The sequence below is a fragment of the Pavona decussata genome, unplaced genomic scaffold, assembly GCF_977016875.1.
Source record: "Pavona decussata unplaced genomic scaffold, jaPavDecu1.1 SCAFFOLD_58, whole genome shotgun sequence".
Lineage (NCBI taxonomy): Eukaryota > Metazoa > Cnidaria > Anthozoa > Scleractinia > Agariciidae > Pavona > Pavona decussata.
The window spans coordinates 2,342,779-2,366,646 of record NW_028145480.1 but is presented as its reverse complement, the minus strand read 5'-3'; the positions used below and the strand labels follow the sequence as shown (position 1 = coordinate 2,366,646).

Below are 23,868 nucleotides of genomic sequence, written 5' to 3'. Positions count from 1 at the left end.
CGATTGTTCTTTAGGAGGGGCATTTGACAGACAAATCCGACGATAAGGTGGGGCATTTGAACACCATTTTGGCCCGAGGGGGCGGGAATTTGAACGATCCAATCTTCTAAGTTCAAATGCCCGGGGTTTGCCCGGGGGGGGGGGGGGGATGTTGAAGTTTCGAGTTGATCGGCGCATTAAGAAGTACATTCCAGTGATAGCGAAGAGCTCAAGATTAACTGAGTAAGTATTGTCTTTGCTGCCAAACAAGTTGACTCCATGAAAAAGTATGTCACCATCTACTGAAAAAACAATGCTGTGTTCTCTGTCCAAATTCTTCCAACCAAACTGCATTAAATTAAACCTGCGACAGCGCATTAATTTACTAGAAGGTCCGGATCTTTTGGTCACAGGAAAACCCACAAAAGGACTTTGTACTGAATTTAAATATTTGAATACATTACCAACTTCATCATACGTGAGAATTTTGCTGTCGATAACCACAGAAACAAATTCTTCCTGCTTCATCACGGGAAAGCGTATGGCTTTTACGATCCGTTCTCCAATAATTCTTCTTTTCTCTTGCCCATGTGCAACGATCCCTTGCTTCTTCGATTCCTTTGTCGCCCATTCGGCGACTCTTTTGAATAATTCAACTTCTGCTATTTCGAGCGTCTCTCTTTCAACCAGTGCTTCAAGTAAGGGCCTCTCAATTGTCACAAATCCATCCGATTTCACAGCCGCTTCAGTTTATCAATCAGTTCCCAGCATCCATCCACGAGGTTTCTCTCGTCATATTTCTGAGCAGATGGCAATATGCTGAAAACGTTTGATGGATCTGAGTGATTTTGAAAATATTGTGTGCATTTATCAGCGAGTGAAGGCCCCGGGGGGAGGAGGGGGTACTCCAAAAAAAATTGGGTAGGGGTGTGCGGCCCGCTTTCCAAAACCCTTACCCTATTTATGACCAAATCCTGCGATTTTCCCTACCCTATTTATGACCTGAAGTAGCTTCTTCTAAAAAAAATCGAACCCAGGACTAGAGTGCAAAAATCTATACCCTATTTATCACCAAAATGGCAGCAAAATGGCTAAAAGCGATACCCTATTTATGACCAAAACAGCCGAAAAACCATACCCTTTGGCGCCGTACATACCTATATAGCCCATATAAGGGAGTACCCCCCCCCCCCCCTCGGGGGGTGAAGGCACCATGTGTTTCTTCGCTAAGTGCAACACTTCCACATTACTTCCGCTCAAACTCATTTCATCGCTGTACATGTAACGAAACAACTCAAACAGACTCTCGTACCCACAGTCAGGCAGTTCAATAGAGTCTCTAGTCTCCGCTAGCTCACCGTAAAACACGACTTCAAACACAGGACTGCCAATCGTCAGCACAAACTTGTGAGCTGGAATCAATTGCTTGCTTTCACTTTCACCATCGCTCTTACGAGCCACAAACTTCACGTCGCTGAAGAATTCGTTGTTGAGCATAAACTTGGTTCTCTCTCTGATGGTGGGTTTTGTTATTTGCCAGTTTTCGGTAAAAAGAGGCATATTTTTTTTTACGAAATAAGAACGTTCAAGTAATAGTTCAATCAATCTGTAAAATTTGAAGGCCAAACCCACCGCAAATTGCAACAAAAGCGAAACATGTCTAATTTTATTCCCAATTTATTGAGGAATAACATAATAAAAGTCACCGTAAATCGAAGCATTGGAACAATGTCATTTTGGACAAAGTTTAAACCACTATAATTTCATCCACAATTTTATGCATATTTAATATCGCAGCCAAAGTTTACCAAAGTGCGAAGATCTATAGCTCCTACAGTTGAGGCTATGAGAACAAAAATTAGCAATCGGATTATGTACAACACTGCCAATGTAGGGACGTTCATTAGCGTGGCTTGTGACGTAATATGACGTCACATTTTTCGAATTATTTGCTAGAACAAAAAAAGACCAGCTAACTTTTTCATCAATACCAAACAGAAGTGCAACGGCATTTTGTGGAGGGTCGTCATGTCGTGCGCCGTTCTGAACGATATTGGCTGAACTGTCTACCGATCTAGTAATCGAACAAGCGCTAATGAGAAGTATTAAGAGTGCAGGCGGTTTGACAAGGGGAAGAGGTATGGATGAACAGCAGAGACAAGTGTGGCTGTTATCTATTCCAGGTGAACGAAGCTCTTCAGGAATACACATCAGTCAGCTATTGTACAAGTGATCAACACAACGACATGTTCCTAGCTCTACAAAAGAGAGACACCAGAGACACCTGCAAGGTCCTGGAATACTTACAATCCAAAACACCATTTGATGCAAATGACAGCAGCCTACACAGCATTGATACTGGTGTCATAACAAGTTGTTCAGTTAACGCTGAGAAGGGCAGTCAAGTCGGAAAGAAGATCGTGGATGGCTTGGTTGGCCAGAAAGTGCAAGAGTTTGTTTTCAAGAAGAAAGATCAGGCTGTGACCCTTGAAGTGAAAGATACAGTGCACACAGGCACAGAAACTGTGGTTATCGATTCTTTGCTTCTGTTCCAGCGTCTCGTTTCAGCAGGGACAGTTAAGGGAGAGTTGCTGGACGAAGTTTTCACTCATGACTTTGTAGCTATCCACCTGCACTTTTTGAAACGCGAATGTTTTACCTTCCCCAAACAAAGCTGCAATCGCCGATACCATGTGGAAACAAGTTCCAGCTATGCCTAGCCCAGCAACATCTGCCCAGTACGTTTTGGATGGAGGTGCCCTTCTCCACAGAATTATGTGGCCTAGTGGTGAGAAATTTGATGCAATCTAGATCTGTAGTCGCTATGTTCATTATGGCTATCAAAACGGACCATTCACAGAAGACAACACTCACATTAGACGAACCTAATCTAGTATGGCTGCTGAAGTGCGTTTCACTGGGGAAATAATATGTTCTACCATAAAATGATGTGTCCTTATCCAACAAGACCAACGAGCAGAGGTTTATAACGCTACTCTCGCGTCACTTACAACAGAACAACATCGTAGTCATAAATGCAGAAGCTGATGCAGATGTGCTAGTGGTACAAACAGCAATTGAGTCAGCTGCATCGAACAACACAGTTTTAGTTGGCGATGATACAGATCTCCTCATACTTCTTTGTTACAATTCAAAGAGCACAAATCGTGAACTGTATTTCAGACCGGAACCAAAGTCAAACTTGCAACGAGCGGCTGGAACATTAATCAGGTACAAAGAGTGCTAGGTTATCAGATCTGTGACAATCTTCTATTCGCGCATGCATTGCTGGGATGTGATACCACCTCTCGAGTGTTAGGTATTGGTAAGCCTGAGGCTTTTAAGAAACTCAGATCGAATGCTTTCTTCCGAGAGAAAGCTGATGTGTTTCAGGACCCGCAAGCTACACCAGAAGATATCCACATTGCTGGGGAAAACGCACTGGTCTGCTTGTACAGCGGCAGACCTGGTGACAAGATCGATATCCTTTGGGTGCAGCATTTCCACCACAAAGTTTCATCCAGCACGTCACGTGTGTAACCGCGGACACTGCCGCCGACATTAGCCGCAGCCAAGTATCATAGTCTACGTATGTACTACCAAGTCCAGCAATGGCGTGGAGTGCACAATTGCAATACCGAATGGGGGTGGAGGTTGAAAGATGACAAGATATCACCTGTTGTAACTGACCTGCAACCTGCACCAGAGTATCTTCTGGAAGCTATCAATTGCAACTGCAATACAGACTACAGTTCCAACGCTGAAGTCGTGTGAAGTTTGGTTTGTACTGTTCCCCTGCATGTGGGCAATGCAAAGGTCTGCTGTATTGCAATGTAGAACTTTCTGGGGAGATTGTGATTCTGACGATGAGTGACATATTATTTAGAGTTTATCTGCCGCTTCAGGTACGTTTTAAGCTCTTACTACTAATTTGGTCCATTAGTCTGGTAATTAGTCTGATATTTTTCAGTGTATAATAGTTAGGAGCCTACAAGCAGGTGTTCTAGTTCGTATACAGTTAAAGTGTTCTTTAAACAGGCTTCCATTTCTGTCAATTATTTTACATTTTTACATTCATCGTAAATTTAGTATTAAAATAATAACATAAATATTTTCAAACTTTGTTACTGTTGCGCTTAAAAAATTAGTCAGAAGCGAAAGTTATCAGTGAGTTTTTGAACTTTTCGAAATACGAAACCTGGACACCAAAATACTAAAATTGTCATAGTTTATTCCATCATTATTACGTCAGACCTCATAACATGCACCTATACTAACCTTAAATTGATTTAATTTTTTTGCCCAATCGATTTTTGTTGACATTTTGCCGTTTTTTTCGAATAAGAGAGTCTACTTCTATCTCAGTATTCCATCAGTAATGTCGCTGCATAAATTAAATATGGTGGATTTTCGAATTTTAATAGCATTCATATTCCCGCAAAATTAACCTTGTTCCAATGCACCGATTTTCGGTGACTTTTAGTATGTTATTCCTAATGGTATTACCAGTGGAATGAGACCTATTTAGCTTTTGTTGCAATTTGTGGTGGGTCATTCACCAACTTTACCGGACTATAAGAAAGATCACTGTGTATATTTCAATCCATGAGCTACAATCTTGTGAGCCAGTCGAGCAAATCCACTTCATTCACTCGAACCCATTGGGTAACAGCCGCTGAAAATGTTAATTTCCAAAAAATGCCAAATTTGATCAATTTAAAGTCGGAAATAAATTTGTATTGGCCACGCTGGACCAAGAAGCCGTTTCCCGAAGTTGCCAAATTTGAATAATTTTTTAGTCTGAAATGACCGTAGCGCTCCTTACGATCCAAAATAAATCGTTTAAACCCTTATTTTTTTCCGTAAACCATCTGATCTCATTGGACTAGACTTAACATGTTCCCGCAAACCATCTCTAAATATATTCCCTCAAGCCATTGTATACGATGACCGGGTAAATTTGTATTGGTTAGGCTGGACTGAGAAGGCGTTTCTCGAAGTTGCCAAATTTGATCAATTTAAGTCGGAAATAAACGTAGTGCTGCTTACGATAAAAAAATAAATCGTTTTAACCCTTATTTTACTCCGCAAACCATCCCTAAATATATATTCCCGCAAGCCATCGTATACGATGACCGGGTAAATTTGTATTGGTTACGCTGGACTGACAAGCCGTTTTCCGAAGTTGCCAAATTTGAATATTTTTAAGTCGGAAATAAACTAGTAGTGCTTACGATCAAAAAATAAATCATTTTAGCCCTTATTTTGCTCCGTAAACCGTCTCTAAATATATTCCCGCAAGCCATCGTATACGACGACCGGGTAAATTGTATTGGCTTGCCTGGACTGACAAGCCGTTTTCCGAAGTTGGCAAATTAGAATAATTTTTAGTCGGAAATAAACGTAGTGCTGTTTACTATTCAAAATAAATCACTTTAGCCCTTATTTTTTTCCATAAACCATCTCATTGGACTAGACTAAATATGTTCCCGCAAGCCATCGTATACGTTTACTGGATAAATTTCTATTGGCTATGCTGGACTGAGAAGCCGTTTCCTAAATTATAGCCAAATCTGATCAATTTTAAGTCGGAAGTAAACGTAGTGCTAGTGCTGCTTACAATCAAATTTTTAACTCCATTTATCTATTAATAGATTCGAAGTTCAATCCTTCTCGTGAGAATATTGGTCTGACTTTAATCAGCACAACACTAGAATGTCGAGCAACGTCATGTCCGCGTGACTTCGGGGGCGTGAGAGGGTAATCATGACAAGGACCAGGCACAAGGCATTCTTGGTGAGGGAGAGAAAATAGGCCGACATTTGACCGCCTTAGAATCAAATATCCATTTCTGAATAATATAAATTGACACTGGACAAGCATGAAAGTAAACAAAGCTTTCGTAACTGCAGGTACAAATGGCATTTCTTTTCCGAGAGTCTCATTTCAACGACTGTCGACCCTCAAATAATTTGTGAGTTCTTTTGCCATAAAAAGCGGTTTTATACTCGAATACATAAGGGATTATTAATCTACTGAATATTACACAATAATAAATTAATCACCAGACAAAACTCCGCTTCTTTGCCATGATTCATGGATATTTTGAGCAAAGAATAAAAAGTAAGTTTATGTAATGAGCAGTTATCTTAGATTTAGGGGTGTGTTCGAGGGGTTGCTCCTTATAAGCCAACATGGAAAGTCCAAGAAAATAGATATGTCTTTCAGACTTTGCCAGAGTTGTATGCTGGTTTTATTTCTGATTGAAATTAAAAATGGTTTTTATTTTTTAACGACTACACAACAACATTGTTGAAATAAAACTGGAATACTAAACCTTCATTACTCGGATTACTTGCATGCGTATATAACTGAAACGTTTTTTCCCTTCCTAGATACAGATACTGTTGGTATGAATTGATAAAACAAATCGATTACTTACATACTGATAATTAAGATCTACAAGTCCACACATGATTTTGAGAGCTACAAGTTTTATCAAGGTTTTATTACAGCATAGTGCTACACTCATGAATCAGCTATTTATTTGGTCGTGTGCCTTGGCAAATAATCACAAATTTTGCTAACTGACACAACATCACCTGTACAGCTTTACACAGCTCTCCACGGATGAGCCAATAAAACACCCAGATGTGTGATATTTGTGATTGGTTAATATGAATAAGTTGTGAGCCAATCAGAGGCTACCCATCTCAATTGGGTCAATTCAAGAGAGGATCCTCTCTTGGTCAATTACAATTGCCTCAATTAAACGAGATTAGCTCATGTGAGCTTTGAAATCTCGTCAATCACTAACACTTCATAAAACTGAAAAACTTTTTGTTTAAAACTCTCTTTCTTTTACAAACAAGAGAAACAAATATCTCCAGGGTGGACTTTTAATCCCTTACTAGCATCAATCAATGACCGCGCCTTCACAGCGATAACGTCATAACTAATAAATTCGTGAATTTGCTTGTTGATGGTGATTGAGACTTGAATTTTTTCTTCTACGCCTACTAGAGATCTTGCCCGAAAAATGATAGCCGCTTTAAAACGAATACAAACATGTTTAGCAACCGCAAACGTTAGTTTTCACTTTCACGCGTGCCAATCAGCCAGCTACCTTTAAATTTGGTTTTTCCTGGAAAATTAACCAATTAAAATGCTGAAATTGTTTTAAAACTTCTACAGCCATGTACAACAACAGTTTTCAAATATTATTACCCTAGTTTAAGGAATGAGGCTGAGATGGAAAGCGTGCGATCGGTTTTTCTTTTCTTAACTGACCGGATCTACATGTAACTTTAAGATTGTAAAATTTAACTGAAGTGGATTGCAACGCAGTCGTATTTCCGGCTGTCGCTTCTCGCTGCCGAAAACTAAAAGCGACAGCCGGAAACTGCACGTCTGCGTTCGCAGGCCAACTGCACGCAAATGAATCTTAAATTTGAATAGAAAAATCTCTACTCCCTGGTGTCTGAAGTTCAGAGCTTCAATTTTTGTCTAGATTCCAGATTTTTGCATTGTTATTATTGTTATCAGATTATTACCGTGTACCTTTCATTCATATTTTTTGCTACGTTTGATCAAATTTCAAAATGGCGCACATTATACGAAAAGTACCACCAAACAATCACAGGTTAATATTAAATCGTTTTAGAACCGGTCTAATTTCCTTCTCAGTTCATAGCCATTAAAGCATTACGATTTTTCTCCGCGACGATTAATTAATTGTAATAGCACGAATTCCTTAGCTAATGAATTGAACACTCTCTTTTTATTCACTTGCAATGGCTGAAAATAAATTCATTAAATTGCCCTTGGGTGGGGTTTGTTATGGCTTCATTAGACAAATAATGGTTTCCCAAAGTAAATGTAACACCAGAACACAAGTGAGTATAATGGCCTTGGGTACCGTACCAAGAATCAGGACCAGTGACATTAGCTGCAAGAAGGTATGTGACGTCTTTCTTTAAAGGTACCGGGTTTTCAAACAGTACATCAAAACAATAATACGTTCCTGAAGTGTCGACCACCGATGGAAATGTACCTGTTGTAGAGCCGCCAAAAACATTACTGAAAACCGCACAAACCCTAAGATTAAGTGAATAAGTATTGCCCTTGCTGCCAAACATGTTGACTCCATGAAATAATATGTCACGGTCTACTGAAAAACGTATGCATTGCTGTTCGTTCAAATTCTTCCAACCAAACTGCATTGAATTAAACCTGCGACAGCGCGTTAATTTACTAGAAGGTCCGGATCTTTTAGTCATAAGAAACCCCTTACAAGGACTTTGTACTGAACTTAAATATTTGATTACATTACCAAGTTCATCGTACGTGAGAATTTTGCTGTCTACGACAACGGAGGCAAATTCTTCCAGGCTCATCACAGGAAAGCGTAACGCTTTTACGATCCGTTCTCCAATAATTCTTCTTTTCTCTTGTCCATCTGCAACGATGCCTCGCTTCTCCGATTCCTTTGTCGCCCATTCGACGACTCCTTTGAACAACTCCACTTCCGCTATTTCGAGCGTTCCTCTTTCAACCAGTGCCTCAAGTAAGGGCCTCTCAATTGTCGCAAATTCATCCGATTTCACAGCCGCTTCAGTTTGTTTATCAATCACTTCCCAGCATCGATCTACGAGGTTTCCCTCGTCATATTTCTGCGCAGATGACAATATGCTGAAAACGTTTGATGGATCTAAGTTATTTTGCAAATATTCCGTGCATTTATCAGCGAGTGAAGGCACCATGTATTTCTTCGCCAAGTACAACATTCCCATCACATTACTTCCGCTCAAATTCACTTCATCGCTGTACATGTAACGAAACAATTCCAACAGACTCTCGTATTCACAGTCAGGCAGTTCAATAGAGTCTCTAGTCTCGGCTAGCTCACCGTAAAACATGGCTTCAAATACAGGACTGCCAATCGACAGCACAAACTTGTGAGCTGGAATCACTTGCTTACTTTCACTTTCACCGTCGCTCTTACGAACCACAAACTTCACATCGCTGAAGAGATCGTTGTTGAGCATAAACTTGGTTCTTTCTGTGATGGTGGGTTTTGTTGTTTGCCAGTTTTCAGTAACCAGAGCCATGTTTTCTTTACGAAATAAGAACGCTCAAGTAAGAAAGATCACTGTGTACTATAATTTCAATCCAAGAGCTACAGTCCGTGTGAGCCAGTCGAGCAAATCCAATTACGCTGGAGGCCGATAAACTTTATGTACAGCGGTAGCCGTCTCAATTTTAACATGCGTGACCAACAATTGCATGAGGTTAAGGAATTTAGGGGCTGTTTACATGGAGGGAGGAAGATCCTAGCACTAGGATGATCTGAAGGCGGAAAACGGCTTTTCGTTTGCTTTACATGCAGAAATTTCGGCCAAGTGGTTACCAAGTGTAGAAGGAAAAGAAGAATAACTGTCGGCCTTGAGCAGCTGAACGCCCGGCTGCCGCCATGTTTGTTCTTTTTGTCCCTAGTACTTCTAGGATCTTCCGAGCGATTGTAGTTTACATGGTGCTAGGATCTTCCTATGTCTCAACTAGGAAGTTCCTCTCTCTAGGAAGATCCAAGCGCTAGGGCCAAGTAGTACTTTTTCACGTAAACTAATACAGAAAACATTTGGCGCTAGGATGATCCGCCCTCTAGGATCTTCCTCCCTCCATGTAAACAGGTTCTCGTTCCAGTAGAATCTGCCAACGAGATCAATGCTAGCACCACGAAAAGATCTCTGTTCACCGCTCAGGCTACAGTAGACACCAGTACCTAAAGATACCGAAGACTAGTATTTGTGGCGTTTGCAAAAGACAGAGAAAGCAGTATTCATCGTAACAACCGACAGTTTAAATTTAATTTCATAAATTTGTTAGGTCAGCACAGTCAGTTGCATTCAACGTATTCTATTTTTTAAGGGTTGTAAAATCTATGTGACTCAGATTAAAAGGAACTTTGATTACTACAGCTAGCTGAGGACATTTCAGTGAACGCGTAAACGCAGAAGAAGTTACTTTAAATTTTTACACACAACTGAGCATCGGCATTATCGGAAAGCTTTATTTTCACCCCATCACCTCTACCAAACATCTGACCTTCCGCGACACAGCAAGACCCACGGCTTGATTAGAGCCTTTGTCAAATTAGCCTCCCACGCAGTCGTTTTTAGGGGACTCGTATTACCTCCTTTGTGGGGAGGAGGTAATACGAGTCCCCTAAAAACGACTGCGTGGGAGGCTAATTGTCAAATCTATTATAATTTATCCCATGCCATAGAGAATACAGCCAATCAGAAAGCTAGAAATCCATTGCATATTCTGCGGTATGCAACGGGAAGTATGACAAAAATTCCGGCGTTCCACGCCGGCGGCCTACAAATTTTTTCCCGCCTAAAGAAGAGCCTGTGACCGGTCAAAATTTTCATTCAGAAAAAATTACTGTCAACAACTAAAACATGGAAGGAGAATACTCCAGTTTTTACCTTAATTTTGATTTCCTGGAACCAGACGTCAAACAGGAGGGTTAATTCAATGGAGTATCACGGGATAAATTAGTTATGCAGTGTAAGCAACGTTTGAAAAACTTAATAAAACTTGAAACTTGAACTTAAAACTTGCAGTGCTTTCTCGTGGATATCCCACGCGTGACTTGATTTTTCTTTGTATACACACTCGCCCAAAGGCTTGTGTGTATACTAAGAAAATATTTTTGTAAGCTTTTTGTTAGGAAAATTGTTTTTATACAGGGTTAACCTCACGATTTCCCTATTCAGGATTTCTTGTATTTGTGTTGAAGCCTCCTGAATAAAATGTTATGTTATATTAACTGGAGTCAAATTTGTTTTGATTTTGCAGTTCTTTGCTCCGACTCTGCTCTCCAAACCATTGAGAGTAAAACCAAACCCATTCGTTTTGTCCCACACGTTCCTTGTGCTTTTCATTAGTTACGTCGATACCGATACCAAATACGCAATATCTTCGATACTCAGGTTTCCAAATATCGATACTTGTAAAAAATATCAGCTGTGTTTCGATCCCTTTCGATACTGTTCACATAGTACATGTAGCGAACAATCGTAGAAAGTTTGAGAAAATTGTCACAACTTTTATTTCGCGGGAATCACCTTAAGTGTAATTATTAGTATTTTCAATCCACTTTGTAGGGAAGAAGACTTCCAATGCGCACAGACGTGAAGACGAGACACCATCCCCTGAAGCAAACGGCCATGTTCCTCACGATTCTATTTCAAGACATAAGACTGAACGCGATAAAAGAGTCTCAGAAACAACGAATGACAATGAACCTCTGGCAGTCGAGCAAAACGTCAACAACAGCGCTACTTCAGAACAACAGCTCAACGAAGAAGATGGTGCACGCGGCGAAGTAGCTGCTACCCAGCAGGAAACCGCTCCTGAAAGCAACTCATCTCGCGAAAAAGTTTTTTCTGGCGAAGAGCGTCCAGTGGTTGCCGCTAGCAGTGCTTCCATGGGCGACGAGGCTGTTGCTGTGGTAACGGGTGCTGATGGAGGGAGAGAAAATGACGTTGAAGAACCGCAGGACGCCTCAGGTGAAACAAGCGCATCTGGTAAGAGAGACTCTGTGTCCCACACGGATACCACAGAAGTCAGTCAAGGGACGAGTCCAGGTGAAGAGACGACACAGCACAGGAATGCCAGCACAGTCTCGACGTCGAACAGGAATACCAGTCAAGTCAGTTTATCTGGTGAAAAAGATACAGTATCTGGACAGGTGAGAAAAGGCAGTATGACTGTAAGCGAGTATTTTGGTGCGCCCTCTGAGGAAGATGTTAATTTATCGCGCCAAAGTCTTGGCACTTCTCAGCAAAACATCACCAAAGTTAACTTAGCTGACCAGGAGACGCCTGCAGCCAGGGATACCAGCGAAGGAAACTTATCCAATCACAGGAGTACCAGTAAAGCCAGCTTATCTCGTGAAAAGGACACGACATCGCAAAGCAATACCAGCGAAATTCCGGCTTCAAACAGAAATGCTAGTCAAGTTAGCTTATCTAAGGATGCAGTATCTGGACAGGAACAGACAGTAAGAAAGGAGAGTATGACTGTAAGCGAGTATTTTGGTGCGCACTCTCAGGAAGATGTTAATTTATCGCGCCAAAGTCTTGGTACTTCTCACCAAAAAGATACGCCTGCAGTTAGGGATACCAGCGAAGGGAACTTATCCAGTCACAGGACTACCAGTAAGGCCAGCTTATCTAGTCAAAAGGACACGGCGCCGCACAGCACCCCCAGCGCAGACCCGGCTTCAAATAGGAATGCCAGTCAAGCCAGCTTACTTAACGATAAAGATACAGTATCTGCACGGGAGGAGACCATGAGAAAGGACAGTATGTCTCTCGAAAGTCTTGGTTCTTCTCAGCAAAACATTTTACCGTCAACAACTGAGGTTGCGCTACCTTCAGAAACAAGTGAAACCACTAAAGAGGATTCCGCTTCACTCGAAGAGAAACGGATGCCGGCGGAACAGAACGTTCACGTTTCTGGTGACAGTCATCCTTCTCCAACAAGGCGGGATTCGTCAGTGAGCAATGAAAACGTTCAAGGCAGAATATGCACTGTAACAGCTAATGTTCGTATTGGTTCTTTAGAAAATCCTGAGGGCCAACAGACAGTTACATTATCGGGATCTGTGCACCGCGTGGCCAAGGAAGAGGGGGACCCGACCACGCCCCACACTGGGGATAGAATCGGTATTGTGAAAGGGGAAGTTACCTCTACCCCTATTGACAATGAATCAAGTGAAAAGCTAGCTACACTCCGCGGTGATCTGTTTGCCGTTTCAGGTGAGGCTATCGCAAATGGACTCATTGCCACAGCATCAATAGATGTGTTGTCTTGTAATACCGGCAAGAAAATTGCTACCATTACAGCGGATGTTACTCCCAGTGATGACCCAGAACATCAGTCGGGTATAATCACGGGTGAGGTACTCGCCGGGACTGAGAACGGTTCGTATGACGAGAAAATTGGCAGTTTGTCGGGTAAAGTGGTTGCTTTGACATTTGACGAGGATATACTTTCTATAGGTAATATAGATGATTAATGACCATGAAGGCGCTTTTACACCGCAAACGTTAGCAAACCCTTGCTTCCACACGACAAACATCCATAGACTTCCGCTTATTGCTTACTCCGAATTTGACGGCAATTCTTTCTTAAAAGCTTCTCTTTGGCGTTTGAAGTAAACAGCACACGTTTGGTTTAACAAACGTTCGCACGTCGAATGTGATCAAGTTTGCCAACCCCAAGCAGTTGAAAAAAAGGCGTTGGCCTGATGAGAGCCTGGTTCTCTTTGACGGCAACAGTTTGAAAAAAATCGCTGAGATTGCAGACCTTACTTTGTCGTGTGAAGGCCCCTTGCGTTTAATACACGCTTCATAATTTGTTGCCTAACCCTTTAAGCGCCTTAATTTTTTTAGTAGGAATCGCAACAATCACAACAAATCGTTTCCTAGACATTCGTTGAAAGTTTTCGATCACGAAAAAAGCTTGGGCCTAAAAACATTGCCCAGATGAAAGCTGTTTAACAAGACTGCCATAGGACGTTTGTGTCTCAATATTCCCCAAATAGAAATTTTTTTTGTCGTTTTTTTGTAGTTAAAACCGACTACAATTGTTAGTTATCATTGTATTCAAGAGATTCTTCTGTATCTCAAGGTGTTTACAAGCCAAGCGTAGTTTGAAATTGAAATCATCATTTTTCTTTGATAGTATTAAGTGTCAATAATCTTGATGTGTTTAAAAGATTTGAAGCCACTTTCCTTAAGGCAGAGTTGGCAATTGTATTATTTAACGATCACTATCAGTATTTAAGATAAGTTCATTTTCTAATTCCGTGTATTGGAATATTGTTACAGGGCATACAAGTCAACGTAACCTCTTTGGAATTAAAATGTGTGCGCATTTGATTCTCCGCTGATACCTCCGGTTGTTTGAGCTCTTCTGGCGCTAGAAAACGGGAGGGAAAAGGGAAATCGCGAGTTCTCCTCGCGTGCCTTCCGCGCGCGCGCTCCGATTCCCCTTTCAGTCCGTTCCCTTTCTAGGACCTTTCACGCATTCTTTTGTGTGGGTTTTTTGAGTATCTTGTTATGAAATCTCGGTACGTGATCAAACAGTTTGCTCATCAAACTAATGTCCGTGGTTCGAGTTAAATCGGGCAAATTCGCTGTTTCGACGATTAAGGTTCGGTTTTAGTGTCGGAATCCAGTAACACTGGCAAGACAGAATTTGTTTTTGTTCTGCTTGAAAAGGTGGCGTGAGTTTTCCTAACCAATAACGGAGCATAGTAAGGTGAAACCAACACAAATGTCAACTTACTTTCGACACTTAATTGAAAACTGCACCTGTCAAAGTCAATTTGCTGGGTGGATGGAGAGGGGGGGGGGGGGAGTGGAAGGGCATAGGCGAGGGATTTAACAGCAATTGTCAACCTCATTCCTAGGGTTTTCCCCTGTAAAATGACCTGGGAACGAGGTTGTTGAGTTCTCGTTTTGGTATAGGACGACGCCTACTATAGCCCACTTTGAAAAAGAGTGATGGCCTGGGTCGAGAGTAGCTGCCCAAGTGATTGTGGGATTGTTTGGGGGGACGTGGCTATTGTTATCGTCCCCCCAAACAATCCCACAATCACTTGGGCAGCTACTCTCGACACAGGCCATCACTCTTTTTCAAAGTGGGCTATTGTTACTGCGCATCTCGAGATACTCGGGTTTGCTATGGGTGGTGGCTTCTAATACAGGGATATTTTTGCGCGGTTTAAAACTATTCGGGGAAAGTAGAAATTAGTAAGTGCTTTTGGTATCCGAAAAGAAAATTGGGTTAACCATGCATTTTTTAGAGAGAATTAAGGTTCAATTTGGAAAAAAAACACCATGCATTGCTTTGTATTTTACTTCTTTTCAAAATAATTCTAATTAATAGTGCTTTCGAAATACACAGGCAAGCAAAAACTAACGATATATGCAGATGACCACGAGTATAACCAACATAGCTACCTGTATCGCACAGGTTACATTGAAAACTATAAACTACACATTGTTGGTTAACTAGCTGTGGTTTGCGCTCCAATTCTTGGAGGTCTTGGCCAAGTTTGCGACTGACAAATACGGGTTGGATTGTGGTTACTTGTGTACTCGTGGTCATCTGCATGCGCGCTTTGTTGGCCACAACAGCACTTCATCCTCTGTGCGGAAACATGATAACGATCACGCGAGCGCAGTCCCTGAAGACCTCCTTAGCTGTTTCAAAGTACTGAAAAAATGCAGGAACAAATTTGATTGTTTAATTCACGAAATGCTGTACATCAAACAATTAAGACCACGCTTGAATCTACAAACAGATTCGATCCGCGCCAAAGTATTTATTTAAATTACTCAATTATGCTAATTTAAGATCTTACTCCGTTGAACTTGCTTATATTATTCATTCCTTGAGAATGGCGTCATGACGTCGCCGAAACGTCGGAACCTTATGTCGTTCAGAATAATTGTTGCTTAATTATCTCTAAAGAATGCGTGGTTACCCACAACAATTTTCTTTTTGGATTCCAATAGTCCTTGCTAAGATCTGCTTTTCCCGCATAGTCATAAACCGCGCAAAAATACTTCGGTATTAGTAGGCACCGTCCTTAAATCCACCTGACTCAAATAGACAACTCACTTTATGAATTATTAATAAATTTGAAGACTTGATTTGAAACAGCTACAGACATTCAGCAACCGTTATGAAGACATTGTTATCCTATTTTGCGGGATGTTTCTGGCCTTGGCAGTGTGCAATCAGGTTAATGTTTTTTATTATTGTTATTATCATTTACTGAATTTGACGCATACATCTACAGCAATTGAATCTATGGTGAAACTTTACCTGAAGATGACTGCACGCAAACATACCTTAAATTTAAAGAGACAACTTTTACCTGGTATCGTTATTTCCAAATTTACGGAATCAGTATTTAACACAGAATTTCGGTTTTTTTCACAAGTAATAATCACTTTCGAAAACTGAAAATGAATTCATCAAATTGCCCTCGTGCGATACTAGTTTTGGTTTGCAAACTGACTGACTGTTCCCTCAGGGTAAATGCAACGCCAGAACAAACAAGCAAATCGCGTCCATTGATACCGTACCAAGATCGTGGACCATTGATATCAGCTTTAACGGAGTATACGACATGTTTTATCAAAGGTATCGGTTTTGCAAAGAGCACATCGAAACCGTAATATTCTGCCGATACGTTGAGCACCGATGAAAATGTACCGTCTGTAGAAGCTAGAACAGTGGAACCTGACAAGAGTTTAAGAGTTACTGTATAAGAATTGTCCTTGCTGCCGAACAAGTGTACTCCGTGAAATTTTATGTTGCTGTCTACTGAAAAATGTAGCCTGGTGCTGCCATTACTCCAACCAAACTGCAATGAGCGAAATCTACTACAGCGCATTAATTTATTAGGAGGGCCAGATCTTTCTACCACTGGAAACACCACAGGAGAACTTTGCACTGCACCAAAACATTTCATCACATCTGCAACTTCATCGTGTGTGAGGATTTTGCTGCCAACGACCACAGAGGCAAATTCTTCCTGTTTCATCACTGGAAAGCGTAAGGCTTTTACGATTCGTTCTCCGATGATTCTTCTCTTTTCTTGGCCATCTGCGACGATGCCTCGCTTCTCCGATTCCTTTGTCGCCCATTCGACGACTCCTTTGAACAATTTCACTTCAGAGATGCCCAGAGTATCTCTTTCGACTAGTGCCTCTAGTAAGGGCCTCTGAAGTGTCGCAAAATCATCCGATTTCACAACTGCTTCAGTTTCTTCATCAATCACTTCCCAGCATCGATCTATGAGATTTTTCTCATCATATTTCTGGGCAGATTGTAAAATGATGAAAACATTTGATGAATCTAAATGATTTTTCAAATATTTCGAGCACTTGTCAGCCAGGGAAGGCACCATGTACTTTTCAGCCAAGTATAACACCCCCATCACATTACTTCCGCTCAAATTCACTTCATCGCAGTACATGTAACGAAAAAACTCCAAGAGACTCTCGTACTCACAGTCAGGCAGTTCAATAGAGTCTCTAGTCTCCGCTAGCTCACCGTAAAACATAGCTTCAAACACAGGACTGCCAATCGACAGCACAAACTTGTGAGCTTGAATCACCTGTTTCAATTCACTTTCACCATCACTGTTACGAACCACAAACTTCACATCGCTGAAGAGATCGTTGTTGAACATAAACTTGGTTCTCTCTCTGATGGTGGGTCTTGTTGTTTGCCAGTTTTTGTCAGTAACGACCGCCATGATCTTCCGTCTTTACCAAAATTACAACCCTGAAACAAGAAACAAATCACTGATTATCTTCTACTCCAAAGTAATGAGAGATCAGGTGACCTATTCAGTGGTATATAGCTAGCCAAATTTAATATGCGTGACTGTCAGGGGGAACAGTGCGAAATCTGAAACTATTGATATACATTGCAACTGTGTTTATTTAACAGTTGTTGCTCAACAAATGCTGAGCAATGTCTAGACTTGCTCGCTGCAGACCACCATGAATTGCTTAATGTTTTCCCCTGCCGTTCGACAGGTTGTGCGTTGTTGAACGCAACAGAGCCAGGTTCAAATATTGGATCCGTGCAACAAAGTGCGCTGTGTGTTGAATGGCCTGTTTTAACATGCACCCTCACATGATACACCACTGCTAAGAAGGTATAGTAAGGGCTAACCACAGGTCACGACAAAACGCGTTGGTCACGCAACCATTGTTTTCCTTTTGTTGGGGATCTTGGTGTGGATCAAGACGGTACGAGTCTACGTGATCAAACAGTTTTGCACATCAAACCGATGTCGGTGGAGGATCGAGTCACGTCGCGATAATTCACTGTTTCGATGGCTAAGATTAGGTTTTTGCGTCGAATTCCTTGTCGAATTTAACCACCAGAAAATCAAGTAACCAATCTGTCAAGTTTAAGTCACTGAGTGGGAGGGGGTGCTATCAGGCATAGGCGGTGTATTTGGCAGTAACTATCTACCCATCATGATCTTTCTAATAGTTTAGTGACTTCTAAACATTCACAGATGCGCTACAGTGGGGCATGCGCATCTGAGCAGAAAATCTTGCCCTTCAGTTGCCCGGCCTCTTCCTTTCCACAATGTTCGGCAGTTTCAATCGGACTCAGCCAACACAATTGGGAAAACACCGGACCGTTCAGTGAACGGTTTCGTCGCTGAACAATACAATTCACCTTACACTGACAGAAATAGAGCTAAGAAAAATTCATTTACATATATCAGTCAGTCAGAAAAAGAAAAAATCCGAATTCTTCCAACAGGAGTCGAATTCTCTTCCGATTACTGCGGTCAACTCTCGCCTTGCGGACACCTCACTTTTACGGACACCCCGATAATACGGACAGCAGCTAAATCCTCGGCAAAAGTAAATTAAAAATGTTTGACTGAAATAAATTCCCGCTATTACGGACTCTCGCTATTAAGGACTCTAACTCGTGGTCAGGTCTAACTCGGGGTGTCAGCAAAAAAAGGATTTGACTGTACAAGTTAGGGTGCTCTTAACAGTTCTTACGACAAACATTCTTTAAATGTCCCTTACCGTAGAAGAGGGTTTCAATGGGGTTAACCGTCAGCTGTCAAACAGCTTAGAATTTATTAACCGTCAAACGTAAAAAAGGGTAATTTTTACCGTCAACCGTAAGAAAAAGCAGTTATTATTTACCGTCAAACGGTTTCAAGGTCTTTCAAATGTCACTATTTCAGCTGCTCATCCCGGACTTCTGCCTCTCAAATAATCGTTTAACTGGTGAACAGGTTTCCATATTCCCAAACAGTATACATACTTAATTTGCGTCTAAACTGATATTACAACTAATTTCCGTCTGAAAGTACTTCTAGTTTCAAAATTTTAATAATTTACTACATTGATAACATGTTTCAGACTAAAAAACAACCTCCATAACTCAATTGTTAATATTACTGGAAAAACCCAAAAGTTAATATTTACTTTAACTCATGGAAGACATGAATTTACCCTTTATAATCGCCAACCGTTAAAAGCCCTAAAATTTAACCGTCAACCGTTAAAATCGGCAAAATTTAACCGTAAACCGTCAAAGCTACACCCCCATTGAGACCCTCGTAGAAAGAACTAGAACAGACCGTGACAAACATCGAAAACTTCATTTTAACACTACACGATAAAATTCTTTAATCCCACGTCAAATCGCCTCAATCATGACCGCTTGCTTTGATCTCTAGCTTATAAGAAATCATTAGCCAAACAAAAAAGACAATGACTCTCTTCACTCTCTTCAGTATTATACCGCCCAAGTTCCCGCCTCCACTAATTGTCTGACAACAGACTAGATAAACGTACAATTTTCCTGGGGTATCCAATCGATGGAATAGATAATCGATGACAATCGATATCAATCGAGACCAATCGATATCAATTAATCGATTGATATTGATAATCGATGACCAATCGATGGCGAAGATTCGTGTGGTTATCGATTGGTATCGATTATCAATACCAATCAATGGATAAATTGGTATCGATTAGTTGCAGATTAACGGAACCGGAATCGACGCTTAAAAAACACAACTTTGTACAAGGTAATTGTAAACACATTTCATTTTAATGTTAACAGGAGAACAATGCTCTCCTTTTTCTCTTTAACGTTAACGCTCCGTCCACAGGAATCCGGTTTTTTTTGACAAATTAAAAGTTTGTTCCATGGGCCAATCTATACACTTCAAAAAACGGAAAGTGGTTGAATCGTGCCTTCACAGAAAAATTCTGGTAACAAATACAATAATATTACGACAACAGTACACCGAAATAACGATGTATGTCTTTTGAATAATTTCATATTTGTTTGCCCGGATTGTTTGTTAACACAGAAATATATGCATGTAGTGGCCAAAGAGGATCCACAAGCTCGGATTGTAGGTGGCCGAGCTGTCCACGATGGTTCACAACTTTAACCAACTTTAAACTTTGCAGTGAACACTTCACCGAAGTTCACCTCAAAACGGCAAAGATGATAGCTTTTGACGATGCACCTTATATTCAGTAAAGCTTCTACCCGGCCGTCTTGCGTAGACGTTATGACACGGAAAGGCAATGACGGGCAAGTGGGTAATTCGAGTACACGTGCAACGGGGTATATTCTTTGCATTGAGAAGACTGGATCGGAATTTGTTTTACCAATTTCGTCCCCAGTGCTTCCTAAAAACTGGCGGATGATCGGACAGGTAGCGTGCGTGACGTCTGTTCGAGGTTGCTGAGCCAATCGATAGCAATCGATAAACGGTTTTTGTGTGGTTATCGATTGGTCATCGATTGGCCGATACCAATCGATACCAATTAACTAATTTTATCGATTGATCGATTGAATTTCCGATCATCAGTTTCCATCGATTGGATACCCCGGAAATTTTGAAACGCGACAGCAGATGGGTAATACAAGAGACAGGATCGATCAGCGAAGCCAATGAGGGAGAGAAAATAGGCCTCCAGTTGACTGCATTAAGATCAAATATCCATTAAGTAATATCAAGACACTGGACGAGCATGAAAGTAAGCAAAGCTTTCGTGATGGCAGGTTCAAATGGTAATTTTTCCCGCAGAGTCTTATTTCAAAGAGTATGGACCAGACGGTTTACTGACTTAAAATATTTTCGGGTTCCTTAACCATGAAACATTTTTCGAATCCTTGAGGGATTATACATCTACTGAATACACAATAATGAATTAATTATCAGTCAAAATCCCCTTTCTTGCCATGATTCATAGGTATTTTGGTGAAAGAATAGAACTGAAAAAAGTCTATACAGTGAGCAGTTATTTTAGATTAAAGGTGTGCTTGATGGCTTGCTCCTTATAGGCCAAAATGGAAAGTCCAAATACATACATGTGTCTTTCAGAGTTGGAAAAGTAATCAGTCATTTTAGTTTTTAATGTTTGCTGATGGGCCTTATTTCTGTAAATAGCCTTTTCCTTTTTTTCCCAACTACAACAATAACTAAAATAAAACTGGAAGAATAACGCTTTATTACTGATTAGTTACAGACAAATATATCTTAACATTTTTTTTACGTTTCACAGATACCATTGATATGCATTGCAAAAAGAAAATCAATTGATTATATACCGATCCGGTCTACAAATCCTCAAATGATTGTGAGAGCTACAAGTTTTATTACAGTGAAATGCTACACTCAGTAGATTCTTATTTGCCCCTGTGACTGTATATAGTCACAAATTTTGTCAAAAACGCCATTACCTGTACACTTTACAACTCTTTTCCTGCTTCACCCTTTTTGAGCACCCCTCCACGGATGAGACACGGGCCAGTAAACAACACATTAACGTTAGAGTTATCCAGGTGTGTGATATTTGTGATTGGTTAATATGAATCAGTTGTGAACCAATCAGAAGTTACTCGTTTCAAATGTGGACCAAATTACAATTGCGTCAATAACGCAAGATTAGCTCGTGTGATCTTTAAAATCTCGCCATTCGCTAACACTGAAAAAGAACTCTGTACTTGATTCCTGTTTATAACTCTTTTAAACAAGAGAAAAAACAAACATTTTGGTAGACTTTTCAATCCCGAATTAGCGTCAATCAATTGACCGCGCACTTATAGCTGATGGGGAGAGCACTTTAATTTTCACTTCTACGTCCACTAGAAACCTCTCCAGGAAAATTAACCAAGAATAATGTTGAATTTAATTGATTTAATATATTATATATAATATATATATTAATATATAGACATGAGCAGCAACTCTTCTAACAATATTACTACCTTATTTTAAAGGATGTAGCTGGGATGGAAAGCGTGTAATCGGTTATTTTTAATTGACTGAAGAACCTGTAAATAGAGATTGTCACAAAAAACTTAGCTGATGTCGATTGCACCCAAAAGAATCTTAAATTTGAATATCAAATTCTGGTATCTTAAGTTTACAGCTTCATTTTTTTTACCCTGCGAGCAGAGTCTCCTTCGATCTTCCTAGATTAGTCGGGAAGATCGAAGGAGACTCTGCTCGCACGGTACATTTTTTTACAGATTCCAAATTTTTGCATTGTTATTTTACATTAGCTTACCAATTACCTTTCATTCATATTTTGCATGCCATGTTTCCTCCAATTCCAAAATGGCGTACATAATGCGAAACGTTCTACCAGACAATCATAGGTGAAACTTAAATCGTCTAACCGCGGCCTAATTTCCTTTACAACCATTAAATCATTACGATTTTCTTCGCGACGAATAATAAATTTTAACAACAGGTCACGTTACCTGAGAAATGAGCGCATTTTGTTCACTTGCAAGGGCTGAAAATCAATTCATTAAATTGCCCTCACGTGATGCCAGTTATGTTTTCCGCAGGAACAAAATAGTCCACCAAGGTAAATTTCACACCAGAACAAATTTGGGTATGGTGGCCTTGGGTACCGTACCAAGAATCGGGACCAATGATTTCAGCAATAAGACTGTAGGTGACGTCTTTCTTTAAAGGTATCGGGTTTTCAAACAGTACATCAAAACAATAACATTCTCCTGACACGTCGACGACAGATGGAACTTCACTTACTCTAGTAATCAGAACTTGCCCACCGAAAGTGAAGAGCTCAGTCAGCTCAAGATAAACTGAGTAAGTATTGTCCTTGCTGCCGAACATGTTGACTCCATGAAATAGTATGTCACGGTCTACTTTAAACTTTATGCGCTGTTCAGTTTTGCGCGAATTCTTCCAACCAAACTTCACTGAATTAAACCTGCGACAGCGAATTAACTCACTAGAACGCCCGGATCTTTTGGTCACAGGAAAACCCACCCAAGGAGTTTGTACTGAATTTAAATATTTGATTACATTACCAACTTCATCATACGTGAGAATTTTGCTGTCGATAACCACAGAAACAAATTCTTCCTCCTTCATCACAGGAAAACGTATGGCTTTTACGATCCGTTCTCCAAGAATTCTTCGTTTCTCTTGCCCATCTGCGACAATATCTCGCTTCTTCGATTCCTTTGTCGCCCATTCGACGACTCCTTTGAACAATTCAACTTCCGTTATTTCAAGTGTTTCTCTTTCAACTAGCTGTTCAAGTAACGGCCTCTCAATTGTCGCAAATCCATCCGATTTCAGAGCCGCTTCAGTTTGTTCATCAATCACTTTCCAGCATCGATCTACGAGGTTTTTCTCTTCATATTTCAGCGCAGATGGCAATATACTGAAAACGTTTGATGGATCTAAGTGATTTTGCAAGTATTCCGTGCATTTATCAGCAAGTGAAGGCAGCATGTATTTCTTCGCCAAGTACAACACTCCCATCACATTACTTCCGCTCAAATTCACTTCATCGCTGTACATGTAACGAAACAATTCCAACAGACTCTCGTACTCACAGTCTGGCAGTTCAATAGCGTCTCTAGTCTCCGCTAGCTCACCGTAAAACATGGCTTCAAACACAGGACTGCCAATCGACAGCACAAACTTGTGAGCTGGAATGACTTGCTTACTTTCACTTTTGCCATCGCTCTGACGAACCACAAACTTCACATCGCTGAAGAGATCGTTGTTGAGCATAAACTTGGTTCTTTCCTTGATGGTGGGTTTTGTTGTTTGCCAGTTTTCGGTAACCAGAGGCATGTTTTCATTTACAAAATAAGAACGCTCAAGTAAGAAAGATCACTGTGTATATTTCAATCCAACAGTTACAGTCTTGTGAGCCAGTCGAGCAAAACCAATTATGCGGGAGGCCGGTAAACTTTATATACAGCGGTAGCGGTCTCAAATTTAAC

At 40.7% G+C, this 23,868-nt stretch overlaps 3 protein-coding genes and 3 pseudogenes across 7 annotated transcripts in view; 1 reads left to right on the top strand and 5 right to left on the bottom strand.

The window, feature by feature from the left end:
* Positions 1–1,539, bottom strand: part of LOC146479626 (BTB/POZ domain-containing protein 6-like) — a 2,591-nt pseudogene extending 1,052 nt beyond the window's left edge.
* The window catches only part of LOC146479625 (BTB/POZ domain-containing protein 6 pseudogene), an 18,055-nt pseudogene extending 13,451 nt beyond the window's left edge, over positions 1–4,604 (bottom strand). Inside the window, exon 1 of the transcript XR_014864856.1 lies at positions 4,548–4,604. The product of XR_014864856.1 is annotated as a BTB/POZ domain-containing protein 6 pseudogene (transcript). The remainder of the gene's footprint in view (positions 1–4,547) is intronic.
* LOC146479623 (uncharacterized) overlaps positions 1–13,934 on the top strand; it is a 45,567-nt gene extending 31,633 nt beyond the window's left edge. Inside the window, exon 4 of the mRNA XM_085110471.1 lies at positions 11,151–13,934. Coding sequence (XP_084966597.1) covers positions 11,151–13,069 — 1,919 coding nt within the window. The 3' untranslated portion in view covers positions 13,070–13,934. The remainder of the gene's footprint in view (positions 1–11,150) is intronic.
* Positions 1–17,815, bottom strand: part of LOC146479622 (BTB/POZ domain-containing protein 6-like) — a 36,862-nt gene extending 19,047 nt beyond the window's left edge. The window contains exons 1-2 of one of the 2 annotated variants that reach the window (XM_085110486.1): positions 17,506–17,553; positions 15,227–17,361 (exon numbers count right to left, since the gene is read on the bottom strand). In XM_085110486.1, coding sequence (XP_084966612.1) covers positions 16,016–17,332 — 1,317 coding nt within the window. In that variant the 5' untranslated portion in view covers positions 17,333–17,361; positions 17,506–17,553 and the 3' untranslated portion in view covers positions 15,227–16,015. Of the gene's footprint in view, positions 1–15,226 lie in introns of those variants that run through there. The other variant, XR_014864857.1, reaches the window with a different exon arrangement.
* The window catches only part of LOC146479621 (BTB/POZ domain-containing protein 6 pseudogene), a 26,277-nt pseudogene extending 2,409 nt beyond the window's left edge, over positions 1–23,868 (bottom strand). The window contains exons 1-2 of one of the 2 annotated variants that reach the window (XR_014864858.1): positions 22,109–23,868; positions 21,079–22,025 (exon numbers count right to left, since the gene is read on the bottom strand). The product of XR_014864858.1 is annotated as a BTB/POZ domain-containing protein 6 pseudogene, transcript variant X1 (transcript). Of the gene's footprint in view, positions 1–21,078; positions 22,026–22,108 lie in introns of those variants that run through there. The other variant, XR_014864859.1, reaches the window with a different exon arrangement.
* On the bottom strand, positions 6,733–9,157 carry LOC146479624 (BTB/POZ domain-containing protein 6-like). The gene has a single exon (XM_085110485.1). The coding sequence runs from the start codon at positions 9,087–9,089 to the stop codon at positions 7,764–7,766; it is 1,326 nt and encodes a 441-aa protein (XP_084966611.1). The 5' UTR covers positions 9,090–9,157; the 3' UTR covers positions 6,733–7,763.